Genomic DNA, 13,489 nt, shown 5'->3' on the forward strand with positions numbered 1-13,489 from the left:
GAAGAGAAAGGGAGACAAGACAGTCCCCTGTGGAGCCCCAGTGCTGCTGATCACCCTGTCGGACACACAGTGTTGCAAGCACAGGTACTGTGGTCTGCCAGTCAGGTGATCAAGAATCCATGACACCAGGGAAGCATCCACCTGCATCGCTGTCAGCTTCTCCCCCAGCAGAGCAGGGCGGATGGTGTTGAACGCACTGGAGAAGTCAAAAAATATGACCCTCACAGTGCTTGCTGGCTTGTCCAGGTGGGCGTAGACAGGGTTCAGCAGGTAGACGATGGCATCCTCAACTCCTAGTCGGGGCTGGTAGGCGAACTGGAGGAGATCTAAGTGTGGCCTGACCATAGGCTGGAGCAGCTCCAGAACAAGTCTCTCCAGGGTCTTCATGATGTGGGAGGTCAATGCCTTGTCTAGAGCCTTGTCTGATCTTTGCTTCCTAAAGCCTCAGTGGTCCTGGCATGGTTGCTACATAGCAGGCTGCATAGCATCCTTGCCAGGACCACCGGACTCAAAAATAGTTACTTTCCCCAGACAGTCAAGCTGATTAACACCTCCACCCCCTAACCCATCCAACCACACCCTCAACCACCACTACTTTATCATTTCCTGTCAGAGTCACCTTATGTACAGACACTCCTGGCATCACTTTATGGACATACAATCAATGTATATAAGCTGTCTTATGTATTTATATTTATTGTGTTCTTTACTTATTGTGTTTTTGTTTGTGCTGCATCGAGTTCGGAGTAATAATTATTTTGTTCTCCTTTACACTTGTGTACTGAAAATGGTATTAAACAATCTTGAATCTTCTTCCTCTAGCTGAAAGGAACATTTCCAACTCTCTTACTTCTCAACCCAAATGTGCACCTTCTTGTTTTCGACTCCTTTCCTTTGGGGAAAAGTTTCCTATAATCCACCCTAACCACACTCCACATAATCTTGTCTTTCTCTTTCGGTTCCTCTCTGCCTTGTCATCTCCAAGAAAAACAAACCTAGCCTATCCAATCTTTCTTCATAAACATAAATTCTCCTCTGGTAAACATGGTGGGCATGCTTCACTGGCACTGGGATGCGAGGTGCCACATCTGAGGATATGCCCAGCATATCCTTAGGTTGTGTTGCTTGTTAATACAACAACACATTTCAATGTAGGTTTTGATGTAGATGTGATAAATTAATTAATCTGAATCTGTATCCAAATGGAATCAAGACAAGAGAATTGCAATAAGGTTCAACATTCATGCAACACTCTAACTCTGCCATGGACTGGCCCAAGCTCAGCTATTAAAGGAGAAGGATTGGCATGTGGCTAATAGCCACATCCTGTAAAAACCTGGAGCTACAGAAATGCCAACAGAGAGAGGAAGGATACACCGAGAAGATAGGCTACATCTGGAGACAATGTGAAAGACTGGCCCCGGACTGAGTTCTGGTGAGCTACTGTCAGCAGCCTATGCCCCAGTATGGGTGACGGGCTTAAATAAGAGAGAAAGCTATACTCTGGTAAACACTTTCTCCTGAGTAATCACATTCTTCCTACAGTGTGGTGACCACAACTGCAAATGCCGAATCAATATTTTATAAAGTTGTACCATAACCTCCCTATTCTTGTATTTTTTGCTGTGGCTAACGAAGGCCAGCATTTCATATACCTTCATCATGTGTGCTGAGACCTCCAGGAATTCTTGGGATTTGCACACCAAGGCTCTTCGACTCCTGAATTTTCCCTTAGTCCTCACCCACTCATGGAATATGCCTTATTCACATTAGTTCTTCCAAGAAGCATTAGCACACTTTTCCCAAGATTAAATTCCATCTGCCATTGCATTGCCCTTCCTACTAACTGATCAACATCCCGTACCCAAAGACTAACCTAACGCTGGAATCTGATGTTTTCAATCCAATGTTCTTTCAGAAGTCAGGAATGAGGCACAAGTTGTGTTGCTCACCATTGTTTATTAAGTGATAAGAGAGCAAAGAGATCGAGAAAGGAGAGTAGCGAAAGAGAAGGCAACAACTGAGAAGGAGAACATGCCCTGATCTTCTAATATCTGTTTGCTAATCCCATTAAATTTCTGTAGATAATATTAACCAACCACATAGTCTCTATTCAAATACTCACAACTGCCACCTAGTTGTTATAAAAGCAACTGCAACCATTAGGAAGCACTGAACAATTACATGTATCTAGGTAATCATATAAAAATACAGACGAACATAAGAAAGTTAATCCACAAGAAATTTGATCTGATGTTCTTTCAGAAGTCAAGAATGAGGCATAAAACAACAACAGTATCCCCAATTTGTGTGTCACCAGCAAAGTTACCAATAATATTTATCACTAATGCATTTAGCAATGCACAGGGGTCTCACCTCCATTCCCTGTGGTTCACCACTGAGCACCAGCTTCCAATTACAGAAACAACCCTTTGCCATTACCTTCGCTCTCCAATCAGTCAGCCAATTTAGGATTCAATTTGACAGCTTTCTCTGGATCCCATGGGTTTGGACCTTTAGACAAGTAATGTCAAAGGGCTTAAGGAAGCCCACCTCAATCACACTGTTCTCACCAAATCAAATTGGTCAGATAGCATCTACACCCTAACAAAACAACGCTGGCCATCTTCGATTAATACGTCCCACCCACACGGATATTTACCCCGACCCTCCAAATTGTCCAAAAACACACCCATTACTGACACCAGCCTGCAATTGCATCTTGAATATCATTACCAAATGTTTCTGGCATCTGCCGGGAAAATGGCGACTGAAGAGTTCTGCAGGGAAACTCTGCAAAATTGATGGAGGAACTCAGCAGGTCAGGCAGTATCAATGGAAATGGATAAACAGTCAACGTTTCAGGCTGAGACCCTTCATCAGGACTGGAAAGGGAGGGGGAAGATGCCAGAATGAAATGGTGGGTGGGGGGAGGACAAGCTGGAAGGTGATAGGTGAAGCCGGGTGGGTGGGAGAGGTAAAGGGCTAGAGAGGAAGGAATCTGATCGGAGAGGAGAGTGCCTCATGAGAGAAAGGGAAGGAAGTGGGGCACAAGGGAGCGATGATAGGCAGGTGAGGAGAAGCGATAAGAGACCACAGTGGGGAATAGAAGAAGAGGGAAGTGGGAGGGAATTTTTTTTTACCAGAAGAAAGCTTATGGGGTGTTAGCTTTCATAAGTTGAGGGATAGAGTTTAAGAGTCACGAGGTGATGATACAGCTCTATAAAACTCTGGTTAGGCCACACTTGGAGTACTGTGTCCAGTTCTGGTCACCTCACTATAGGAAGGATGTGGAAGCATTGGAAAGGGTACAGAGAAGATTTATCAGGATGCTGCCTGGTTTAGAGAGTATGGATTATGATCAGAGATTAAGGGAGCTAGGGCTTTACTCTTTGGAGAGAAGGAGGATGAGAGGAGACATGATAGAGGTATACAAGATATTAAGAGGAATAGATAGCGTGGATAGCCAGCGCCTCTTCCCCAGGGCACCACTGCTCAATACAAGGGGACATGGCTTTAAGGTAAGGGGTGGGAAGTTCAAGGGGGATATTAGAGGAAGGTTTTTTACTCAGAGAGTGGTTGGTGCGTGGAATGCACTGCCTGAGTCAGTGGTGGAGGCAGATACACTAGTGAAGTTTAAGAGACTACTAGACAGGTATATGGAGGAATTTAAGGTGGGGGGTTATATGGGAGGCAGGGTTTGAGGGTCGGCACAACAATGTGGGCCAAAGGGCCTGTACTGTGCTGTACTATTCTATGTTCTATGAAATTTACGTTCATGCCATCAAGTTGAAGAAGGCTACCCCGATGGAATACAATGTGTTGCTCTTCTACCCAGAGTGGCCTCTGTCATGTTTTGTAATTCCAAAACATCAAACTAATTTATTTATTTAATTGGCTTCTCTTTATGTAGTTTTAGGATTTACATGAAAATCTGATCACATTTTAGGACATTCTGTATTTATGCAGAAATAGAGAAAATTCTACAGGGTTTAAAAACTTCCTAGTACCACTGTATTTTCTCCAGTGCAAGTTCTTTGTTGCATTCTACAGGCTTCAGTTTTGTATTTTTGAAATGCCATTCAAACTCATTTTGTGGAATGACAGGAAAAGCCAAGCCCAAGTCCAATTCCATTTTAATTAATTTGCCATTCAGTCTAGTGTAAGCCATATCACTTGTCTCTTGTTACTTTTCACATTATAAATCTCAAGTCTTGAGTCACTCTTATTGGTAGCAGATTTTTCATCAACATGCAGATTAGGGCTCTTTTTGAAACTACAACTTGACTTTTTATCTCTTTCTCTTGTCTGTGCAGTCAATTTATTTTTGTCTGCCCAACGTGCTGTTAGTGTGTGTCCTACTTTGTTGCATTTTCTGCAAATTTTGCCTTTAAACCTGCACTGGACTGGTGTATGTGAGCCCTTGCCACAACAGTAACACAATTTGTTCAGCCAGACAGGTTTCTGTTTAGAAATTGCAATTCTGTTCATGCTCACTTTCATTCCTGACTGCAACTCAATCCTGTCTCTGCGGTTTCCATTGATATTGCGATTTCAACTGTTCTTTAAGTGTGGGTTGTGCTTCAGTTAGGAACTATTTTTGAATGTTTTCTTGTAAGATTCCGTAAGTCAAATGATCTGTCAGTGCATCATTAAGCCTATCACTGAACTGACAATGCTCAGACAATCTCTTCATTCAGCCATGCACGCTGAATGGACTCCCCTTCCTTTTGATTCCGCTTATGAAACCTAAAGCGTTCTGCAATCAGCAATGGCTTTGGTTCTAAATGTTCCAGCCTTACTTTCACATTATCAGCAAAACTCAATTCGGCTGGAGTGGCTGGAGCAGTTAAACGTCGAAGCAAACAGTTTGCCTTTAAACCCAAGGCACTCAGCAAAACTGGTACTCGCTTTTAATTTGCTTCAAAACTTGTATGTCTTACTACGCTTCAACCGGTAAGAAGTCGTCTCAGGTTAGTTTTTAAAATATCTCATCACCACTGTTATGTTTTATAACTCCAAAACATAAAACTAATTTGACCATAAGACCATAAGATATAGGAGCAGAATTAGGCCATTTGGATCATCAAGTCTGTCCACCATTTCATCATGGCTGATCCATTTTCCTTTCAGCCCCAATCTCCTGCCTTCCCCCTGTATCCCTTCATGCCCTGACCGAAAGAACCTATCAATGTCCGCCTTAAATATACATAAAGAATTGTCCTCCACAGCTACCTGTGACAAAGAATTCCATAGATTCATCATCCTCTGGCTAAAGAAATTCCTCCTCATCTCCGTAATTGAAAGAAAACATGGTGAGACCGGGACAAACGTGTACTCTTTGTTTTTACTTTTTCCAAGTCACATATGTGACATGGTGGCACAACGTATGTCATTCGTGTACTTTTACATATAACCTGTAATATGTAAAAAACAAAGGATTCTTTATCAAACAATATATTTACAATATTACTAAATTATTAAATACACAACAGCCTCATTGCAGCACAAGAGGAGGCTATGGACCAACATGTCAGAATGGGAATCGGAATTAAAATAGTTGGACACCAGGAAATTCCATTTTTGTTGGATGGAGCGGGGTGCTCGACATAGTGGTCCCCAATTTATGCTAGGTTTCATCAATGTAGATGGCTACGGTGGTTGACCCCCAATAAATTCACAGGTCAAGTGTTGCCTCATTTGGAAGAACTGCCTGGGGCCCTGAATGGAGGTAAGGGAAGAGGTAAATGGGCAGGTGTCACTTCAGTCACTCGGAGGGGTACGTACCAGGAGGGAGATTAATGGGAAGGGCTGAATGGACAAGGGGATCATGAAGGGAGCGATCCCTGCAGAAAGCAAATTGTAGGGGGGAAGTAAAGAAGTGTCTTGCGGTAGGATCCTGTTAAAGATGGCAGAGGTTGTGCAGAGTAATATATTGGATGTGGAGGCTCATGGGGTGGTAGGTGAGGACAAGAGGGACTCTCTCCCTGTTGAGGCAGCAGGAAGATGAGATGAGTGCAGATATCCAGGAAATGGAAGCGATGTCAGTGAGGGCAGCATCAACAGCTGAGGAAGGGAAACCCCACTCTGTGCGGATCTGTTCTGGGACACCTAATCTTTGTGATTTTAATAGATGTCTTGGATGAGGAAGTGGAAGTGGAAGGCTGAGTTATTTATTTAGAGATTAGAGTGCGGAATAGGCCTTTACGGCCCTTTAATTGCACCGCCCCCTGAAGCCCACTGATTTAAACCCAGCCTAATCACAGTACAATTTAAAAGGACCAATTAGCTAACAACCAGTACGTCTTTGGACTATGGGAAGAAACCAGAGCCCCTAGAGGAAAGCCACGTGCACAGGGGAAGGACTATACAGAAGGCACTGGACTTGAATTCCAAACTCCGACGCTGTGAGATGCAGTAACGCTGTGTTAACTGCTACACTACCATGGCACCCTAGTAAGTTTGCAGATGACACAAAGTTGGTGGTGCTGTGGACAGTGTAGAAGGTTGTCACAGGTTGGGACATGGACAGGGCTAAGAAATAGCAGATGGAGTTCAATGCTGAAAAGTGTGAGTGATTCATTTTGGAAGGTCGAACTTGCAGTACAAGGTTGATGGCAGGATTCTTAGCAGCGGGATCTTGGAATCCACTTCCATAGATCCTTCAAAAATTGTGCACAATAGGGTGGAAAAGAAGGTGTATGTATGGTGTGCCAGGGGATTGAGATCAAGAACTGCCAGGTATTGTTGCAGCTCTATCAAATTCTATTAGACCAAATTTGGAGTATTATGTTCTGTTCTGGCCGACTCATTATAGGAAGGATGTGGAAGCTTTAGAGATGGTGCAGAGGAGATTTACCAGGATGCTACCTGGATTAAAGTGCATGTCTTGCAAGGAAATGTTGAGCAAGTTAGGGCTTTTTTCTTTGGAGTGAAGGAGGATGAGAGGTCAAATCAAATCAAGTTTAACTCTCATTCAGATCACACACGGATACAAACAAGACAGCGTTCCTCTAGGCCCAGGTGCATACCATACATTTCTAAGAAAGCGAAAGAGGATAAAAAACACACACACACATTGTTACGCATAGTCCAACTCCCTGAGCGACATGCAAATTGATGGTCCAGCTCCTGGCAATCCAGCCTGTCCTTCTGCCAGTCGAACACTGGAGGGCAACACTGATGGGAGAGGCTTGTGTTACATGCTCAAGGAGATCTGTTTCTTTTTGTGAGAATGATATAATGGTCTTTTGGAGGTCACCTGATGTGATTTTCCTGCCAATGTGAGGTCACGTGATGACATGTGCCCCGTGACTATATAAGGGTCGACTCAGGTGACACAGTGGATTTTTGAGTTTGCAGATTTCCAGGTAGAACATGTTGTGCCTCTGTTTCTGTTGCGTTTGTTTTTGTGATGCAGTTTCATTTTTAAAACGGAAGGTGCGTTCTCTTACAAGATTTGTATTATTGGACTGGAAATTTTTGCTAGATGTGTTGATTTACTCAATTCCAACATTCAAAGGGAGAGTGAAGAATTCATCAAAGTGAAGGATCGAGAGAAGTCGGCATCGTTTGGCAGTTTAATAAAGGATTGACCTTACTGAGTCTTCGTTGGAGTAGTAGCTATCTGCATTGAGATAACTCTTGCCAGAAAGGGCAATGAGTTCATGCGAAAAGGTGCTCTCTCTCTCTAAAGGAATTTAAGGTCAGTTGATTTAAACTGTTTATTTTCGGCATCGGGAATCCTGTAGACAGAACCAGCAGTAAAGGTGCGTCTGTGAAGAAATCCTTCTCCAGAGAAGTCTCTCCCAATTGAACGTGTAAATCTGTTTGACTTTCGGTTATCGCTTTAAGAACTATATCTGACTGTATCGCTTTAAGAACTGTTTTCGCATTTAACGCTTTAAGAACCAGAGCCGAGTGGAGTTGGTGATCGGCTGCATATCTGTTAACTTCCGGTTAAAGTTTTCCTTTGTTTTTTTCCCTTATCGTTTATACGTGTTTAATAAATGTTTGGTTGTTTTTATATAACCCGTCTCGATTGATATTCATTGTTGCCGGTTACGTAACACTTGCTCCCGACTGAGCACAGACTCCACATTACACCATCTCCAGTGTTGTCTCACCTGGACTGAAGCAGCAGGCAAGCCCACCTCAGGCCTTATCCTCACTATATCAAGGCCACGCTGCTGCCTCGTTGTCTGTCTCACTACCAAACACAAGGCAAGCAGGCCTGCAGCATCTCACATCATCAATGTCCAACAGAGACTTGCAATCTCAAGACACACATCCAAGACAAACATTCACGGTTGCACCGTTCACCGCTTTCGCGCACTAACTCCGATGTCTTCGAGTAGCCGGCGACAGCACGGTCTGCACCCAGGTCAGCTCCTCTGAACCTTCTACCGGCCGTTCAACCAGCTTTTCCTTCTCCCGGCAGGGCGCTGGCATCGCCTTCTCCAAAACCAACCGCCGATTCGTCCTTCTCCAAAACCGACCATCAGCTTCACCTTCTCCAAAACCGACCGACCATCAGCTTCTCCCTCTCCCAAACTGACCGTCGGCTTCTCCCTCTCCAAAATCGACCATCAGCTTCTCCCTCTCCCAAACCAACCATCGGCTTCTCCCTCTCCAAAACCGACGATCGGCTTCTCCCTCTCCCAAACCGACCAACGGCTTCTCCCTCTCAAAAACCGACCATCAGCTTCTCCCTCTCCAAAACCGACCACCGGCTTCTCCCTCTCCAAAACCGACCACCGGCTTCTCCCTCTCCAAAACCGACCATCAGCTTCTCCCTCTCCAAAACCGACCATCAGCTTCTCCCTCTCCAAAACCGACCATCGGCTTCTCCCCCTCCAAAACCGACCATCAGCTTCACCTTCTCCAAAACCGACCATCAGCTTCTCCCTCTCCCAAACCGACCATCGGCTTCTCCCTCTCCCAAATCGACCATCAGCTTCTCCCTCTCCCAAACCAACCATCGGTTTCTCCCTCTCCAAAACCGACCATCAGCTTCTCCCTCTCCAAAACCGACCGCCGGCTTCTCCCTCTCCAAAACCGACCACCGGCTTCTCCCTCTCCCAAACCCACCATCAGCTTCTCCCTCTCCAAAACCGACCAGCGGCTTCTCCCTCTCCAAAACCGACCATCGGCTTCTCCCTCTCCAAAACCGACCATCAGCTTCTCCCTCTCCCAAACCGACCATCGGCTTCTCCCTCTCCCAAACCGACCATCGGCTTCTCCCGCTCCAAAACTGACCATCGGCTTCTCCCGCTCCAAAACTGACCATCGGCTTCTCCCTGTCCCAAACCGACCATCGGCTTCTCCCTCTCCTGACCTGAGCGCCAGCTTCTCTTTCTTCCAGCAGAGCGCCGGTATCTCCTTCTCCCAGCCTTGACCATCGGCTTCTCCTTCTCCAAGCCAACACACGGCTACTCCTTCTCCTAGCTAACCGCCAGCTTTTCCTTTTCCGAATCGTCCGCCAGTTCCTTCGACCCCTGGCCGGCAGCTCTGAACAAGGAATAGATCACCGATGCTGCAGACCTGCTGTACCCGTGGATCTTGGAATACAGTATCGACTTACCACGACTAAAAACACATTTTAAAAAGAAAAGAGCACCTTTGATAGGCCCCTGAGAGGCCGCTGTGCCACCATCTTACCAGAAGATAAGAAGAGTTAATGAGGTACAGTATATATAGGGTAGACGGCCAGCACCTTTATCCCAGAAAGGAAAAGGCGAATACCAGGGGGCATAATTTTAAGGTGATTGAAGGAAAGTACAGGGGGCTATCAGAGGTAAGTTTTTTTTTAAAACAGAGGGTAGTGCGTGCACGGAAAACAACACCAGAGAGGTAAATACATTAGAGACATATAAGAGACTCTTAGATAGACACAGAGATGAAAGGTTATCATAATAATACAGATGATGCAGTTCAGCATGCTTTACAATGGGATTAAAGTATAAATACGAAAATATGAATTAAAGACAAAAAGATGTTAGTTAAAAGTAAGGATAAATAAATAGGTTTCGAGCTGGTGTTTTAAGTGTCAACAGAGTCTGTATCCCTTATAGTTTTAGGGATTGAATTCCACAGTTTAGAAGCGTAGCTCGAAAAAGCTGACCTGCCAATTATCTTTCGAGGGAGATTGTTTAACTTTAAGAGACCGTGGAAGAAGACCTGAGACTTGAGCAAGGTCATATAAAAAATGATTCTGTGATGTACTTGGGTCCCAGATCATCAAGAGCTGTGGGTTATGTAGGAGGGAATGGTCAGATCGATGGTACAGTAGGTTTATATAGGTTGCACAGTATCGTGAATCTGTGGAATGCTCTGCTACAGACTGCGGTGGAGGACAAGTATGTGGATATAGTTGAGGCGGAGTTGATAATTTCCTGATCGGTCAAGGCATCAAAGCATACGGTGAGAAGGTAACACACATAAAAGTTGCTGGTGAACGCAGCAGGCCAGGCAGCATCTCTAGGAAGAGGTACAGTCGACGTTTCGGGCCGAGACCCTTCGTCAGGACTAACTGAGGGAAGAGCCAGTAAGAGATTTGAAAGTGGGAGGGGGAGGGGGAGATCCAAAATGATAGGAGAAGACAGGAGGGGGAGGGATGGAGCCAAGAGCTGGACAGGTGATAGGCAAAAGGGATATGAGAGGATCATGGGACAGGAGGCCCAGGGAGAAGGAAAAGGGGGAAGGGGGGAAAAACCCAGAGGATGGGCAAGGGGTATAGTGAGAGGGACAGAGGGAGAAAAAGGAGAGAGAGAGAGAAAGAATGTGTGTGTATAAATAAATAACGGATGGGGTACGAGGGGGAGCTGGGGCATTAGCGGAAGTTAGAGAAGTCGATGTTCATGCCATCAGGTTGGAGGCTACCCAGACGGAATATAAGGTGTTGTTCCTCCAACCTGGGTATGGCTTCATCTTTACAGTAGAGGAGGCCGTGGATAGACATATCATAATGGGAATGGGATGTGGAATTAAAATGTGTGGCCACAGGGAGATCCTGCTTTCTCTGGCAGGCAGAACACCTACGCTCTGTCCGCCAGAGAAAGCAGGATCTCCCAGTGGCCACACATTTTAATTCCACATCCCATTCCCATTCTGATATGTCTACCCATGGCCTCCTCTACTGTAAAGATGAGCTACACTCAGGTTGGAGGAACAACACCTTATATTCCGTCTGGGTAGCCTCCAACCTGATGGCATGAACATTGACTTCTCTAACTTCCGCTAATGCCCCACCTCCCCCTCGTACCCCATCCGTTATTTATTTCTATACACACATTCTTTCTCTCTCTGTCCCTCTCACTATACCCCTTGCCCATCCTCTGGGTTTTTCCCCCCTCCCCCTTTTCTTTCTCCCTGGGTCTCCTGTCCCATGATCCTCTCTTATCCCTTTTCCCAATCACCTGTCCAGCCCTTGGCTCCATCCCTCCCCCTCCTGTCTTCTCCTATCATTTTGGATCTCCCCCTCCCCCTCTCAAATCTCTTAGTCACTCTTCCTTCAGTTAATCCTGATGAAGGGTCTTGGCCCAAAACGTCGACTGTACCTCTTCCTAGAGATGCTGCCTGGCCTGCTGCGTTCACCAGCAACTTTGATGTGTGTTGCTTGAATTTCCAGCATTGCAGAATTCCTCGTGTTTACGGTGAGAAGGCAGGTGTATGAGGTTGAGTGGGACCCGGGATCAGCCATGATAGAATGGCAGAGCAGACTTGATGGGCTGAATGGCCTAAATTTGCTTCTATGTTTTATGGCTTTATCGCAGGCTGAATGGCCTGTACTGTACTGGATTGTTCTATTTCTTGTTTTTATTCCAGATTTTCAGCATCTGCATTATCTGTACTGTATTATTCTGCTTTTTGAGACAGCTATTTAATCAGGCAATGCATGGAAAGATAGGGCCTAATGCGGACATTAGGGATTGGTGTAGATGGACAAATGGTCAGCAGAGACACTGTGGGCCGAATAGTCTTTTGCTGTGTTGTTCCATTCTACTGAATTTAAGATTCGAGCTAAATTCAGAGTTGGGAAGAGGTGGGAACAATTAGTCAAACTCTCATGTCAAATATGTACTCTAAATAAATATTTCATCTGCATAATACTCCAGCTGCATGACTATCCGGTACAGGAGTTGCAAGGTATCTGACAGCACTATCCTACAAAGGATTGCGAGGACTGCTGAGAGGATTATTGGGGTCTCTCTTCCACCTAAAGATATTTACGAGGATTGCTGCGTATGCAGGGCCCTTAGCATTATCAATGATCCCTCCCACCCGTCCAATAATCTCTTTGACCTTTACCACCAGGCAGAAGGTACCATAGTATTAGGACAAGGACTGTTAAAATGGGAAACAGCTTCTTCTCCCGGGCCGTGAGACGACTGAACTCCCTGTCACCACCCAGGTCTCATCATATATGAAGCTCGAGTAGTGTTATACTGTTCACTTTTTACCTGTGTCATAAATGCACCTCGTCATTTGTTAATTTGTCTGTGGTAATATTACTTTACATATTGCGTGCATGAGTTACATATACCGTGTGGTGCACCTTGGTCCAGAGGAATAGCGGTACACACGTCTACGGTTGAATGACAATAAACAGGAACTTGATTTTGAAATATTTTAGACACCCAGAAATCATAAATAGCTAAGTGTTTCAATAACAGAGTTAAGTATAAAACAAATGTTTTTTTAAAAACAATTTCTGTTCTGGGCCTCATCACTGCGTGAGATATGAATAGCCGATGATCAAGGTAAGTTCTCTGGTTAAAGAGCCAAGGTAACCATAGAGAAACAATCTACACGTACCCAGCTTTGGCAAATGCTCTTTGTAGTAGTAACCGCCGGCAGCATCTGTGACGTACATTAAGTCCACCTTCCCTTTGTGACCCATTCGGTAGACGTTGGTTGTCCCATTTGACCAGGTGACTCGTGAAACACTCCGGCCTGACTCCGTGTCCCAGCCACGAATATCCATCACCTTGCCAATTTTGCCTTCCCCGCCTACAAAGCAAAAAGGACCATTGGACATTTTCCTCAAAAGGAAGGTTCTTCATCTGGTTTGCAATCAATCATTTGTTGTTGCTGGCCAGTAAGAGCAGTCACATGGGTTCCATAGCAATCTGTTAACACGGAGACAAAAGGTCTTCACTTCCAGATCAAAGCAAAAGGTCAGACTCAGCATGCAGGATGCCATTAGGAAAGATCTCCAAAAGGTGTCCACTGTTCTCTCCTCTCTTCACTTGCATTCATGCAGTTTCAGTTTATTCACTGCACAATAACTAGCTTAGCTTGTACAGAAATCAACCTTTGCTTCCTCCGGGCAACACTTAATCTTCTTTTAGAGTCATAGCTTAGAACACCACAGCACAGAAACAGGCCCTTCAGCCTATCTATTCCATGCCAAACTAGTATGCTGCTGAGTCCCATTGATCGTAGCCCTCCATACCCAACCATCCGTGTACCTATCCAAATTTATCTT

The 13,489-nt window shown here is 45.0% G+C and overlaps 1 protein-coding gene across 6 annotated transcripts in view; it reads right to left on the reverse strand.

Annotated features, from left to right (window-relative positions):
* The window catches only part of mib2 (MIB E3 ubiquitin protein ligase 2), a 227,000-nt gene that overhangs the window by 70,824 nt on the left and 142,687 nt on the right, over positions 1 to 13,489 (reverse strand). For 5 of the 6 annotated variants that reach the window (XM_072245417.1, XM_072245419.1, XM_072245422.1 and 2 more), the window contains one exon: positions 12,817 to 13,011. The exons of the other annotated variant lie outside the window; for it this stretch is intronic. In XM_072245417.1, the coding sequence (XP_072101518.1) occupies positions 12,817 to 13,011 (195 nt within the window). The remainder of the gene's footprint in view (positions 1 to 12,816; positions 13,012 to 13,489) is intronic. 6 annotated transcript variants of the gene reach the window in all.

The sequence above is a fragment of the Mobula birostris genome, chromosome 27 (genome assembly GCF_030028105.1).
Source record: "Mobula birostris isolate sMobBir1 chromosome 27, sMobBir1.hap1, whole genome shotgun sequence".
In the NCBI taxonomy this organism is placed as follows: domain Eukaryota; kingdom Metazoa; phylum Chordata; class Chondrichthyes; order Myliobatiformes; family Myliobatidae; genus Mobula; species Mobula birostris.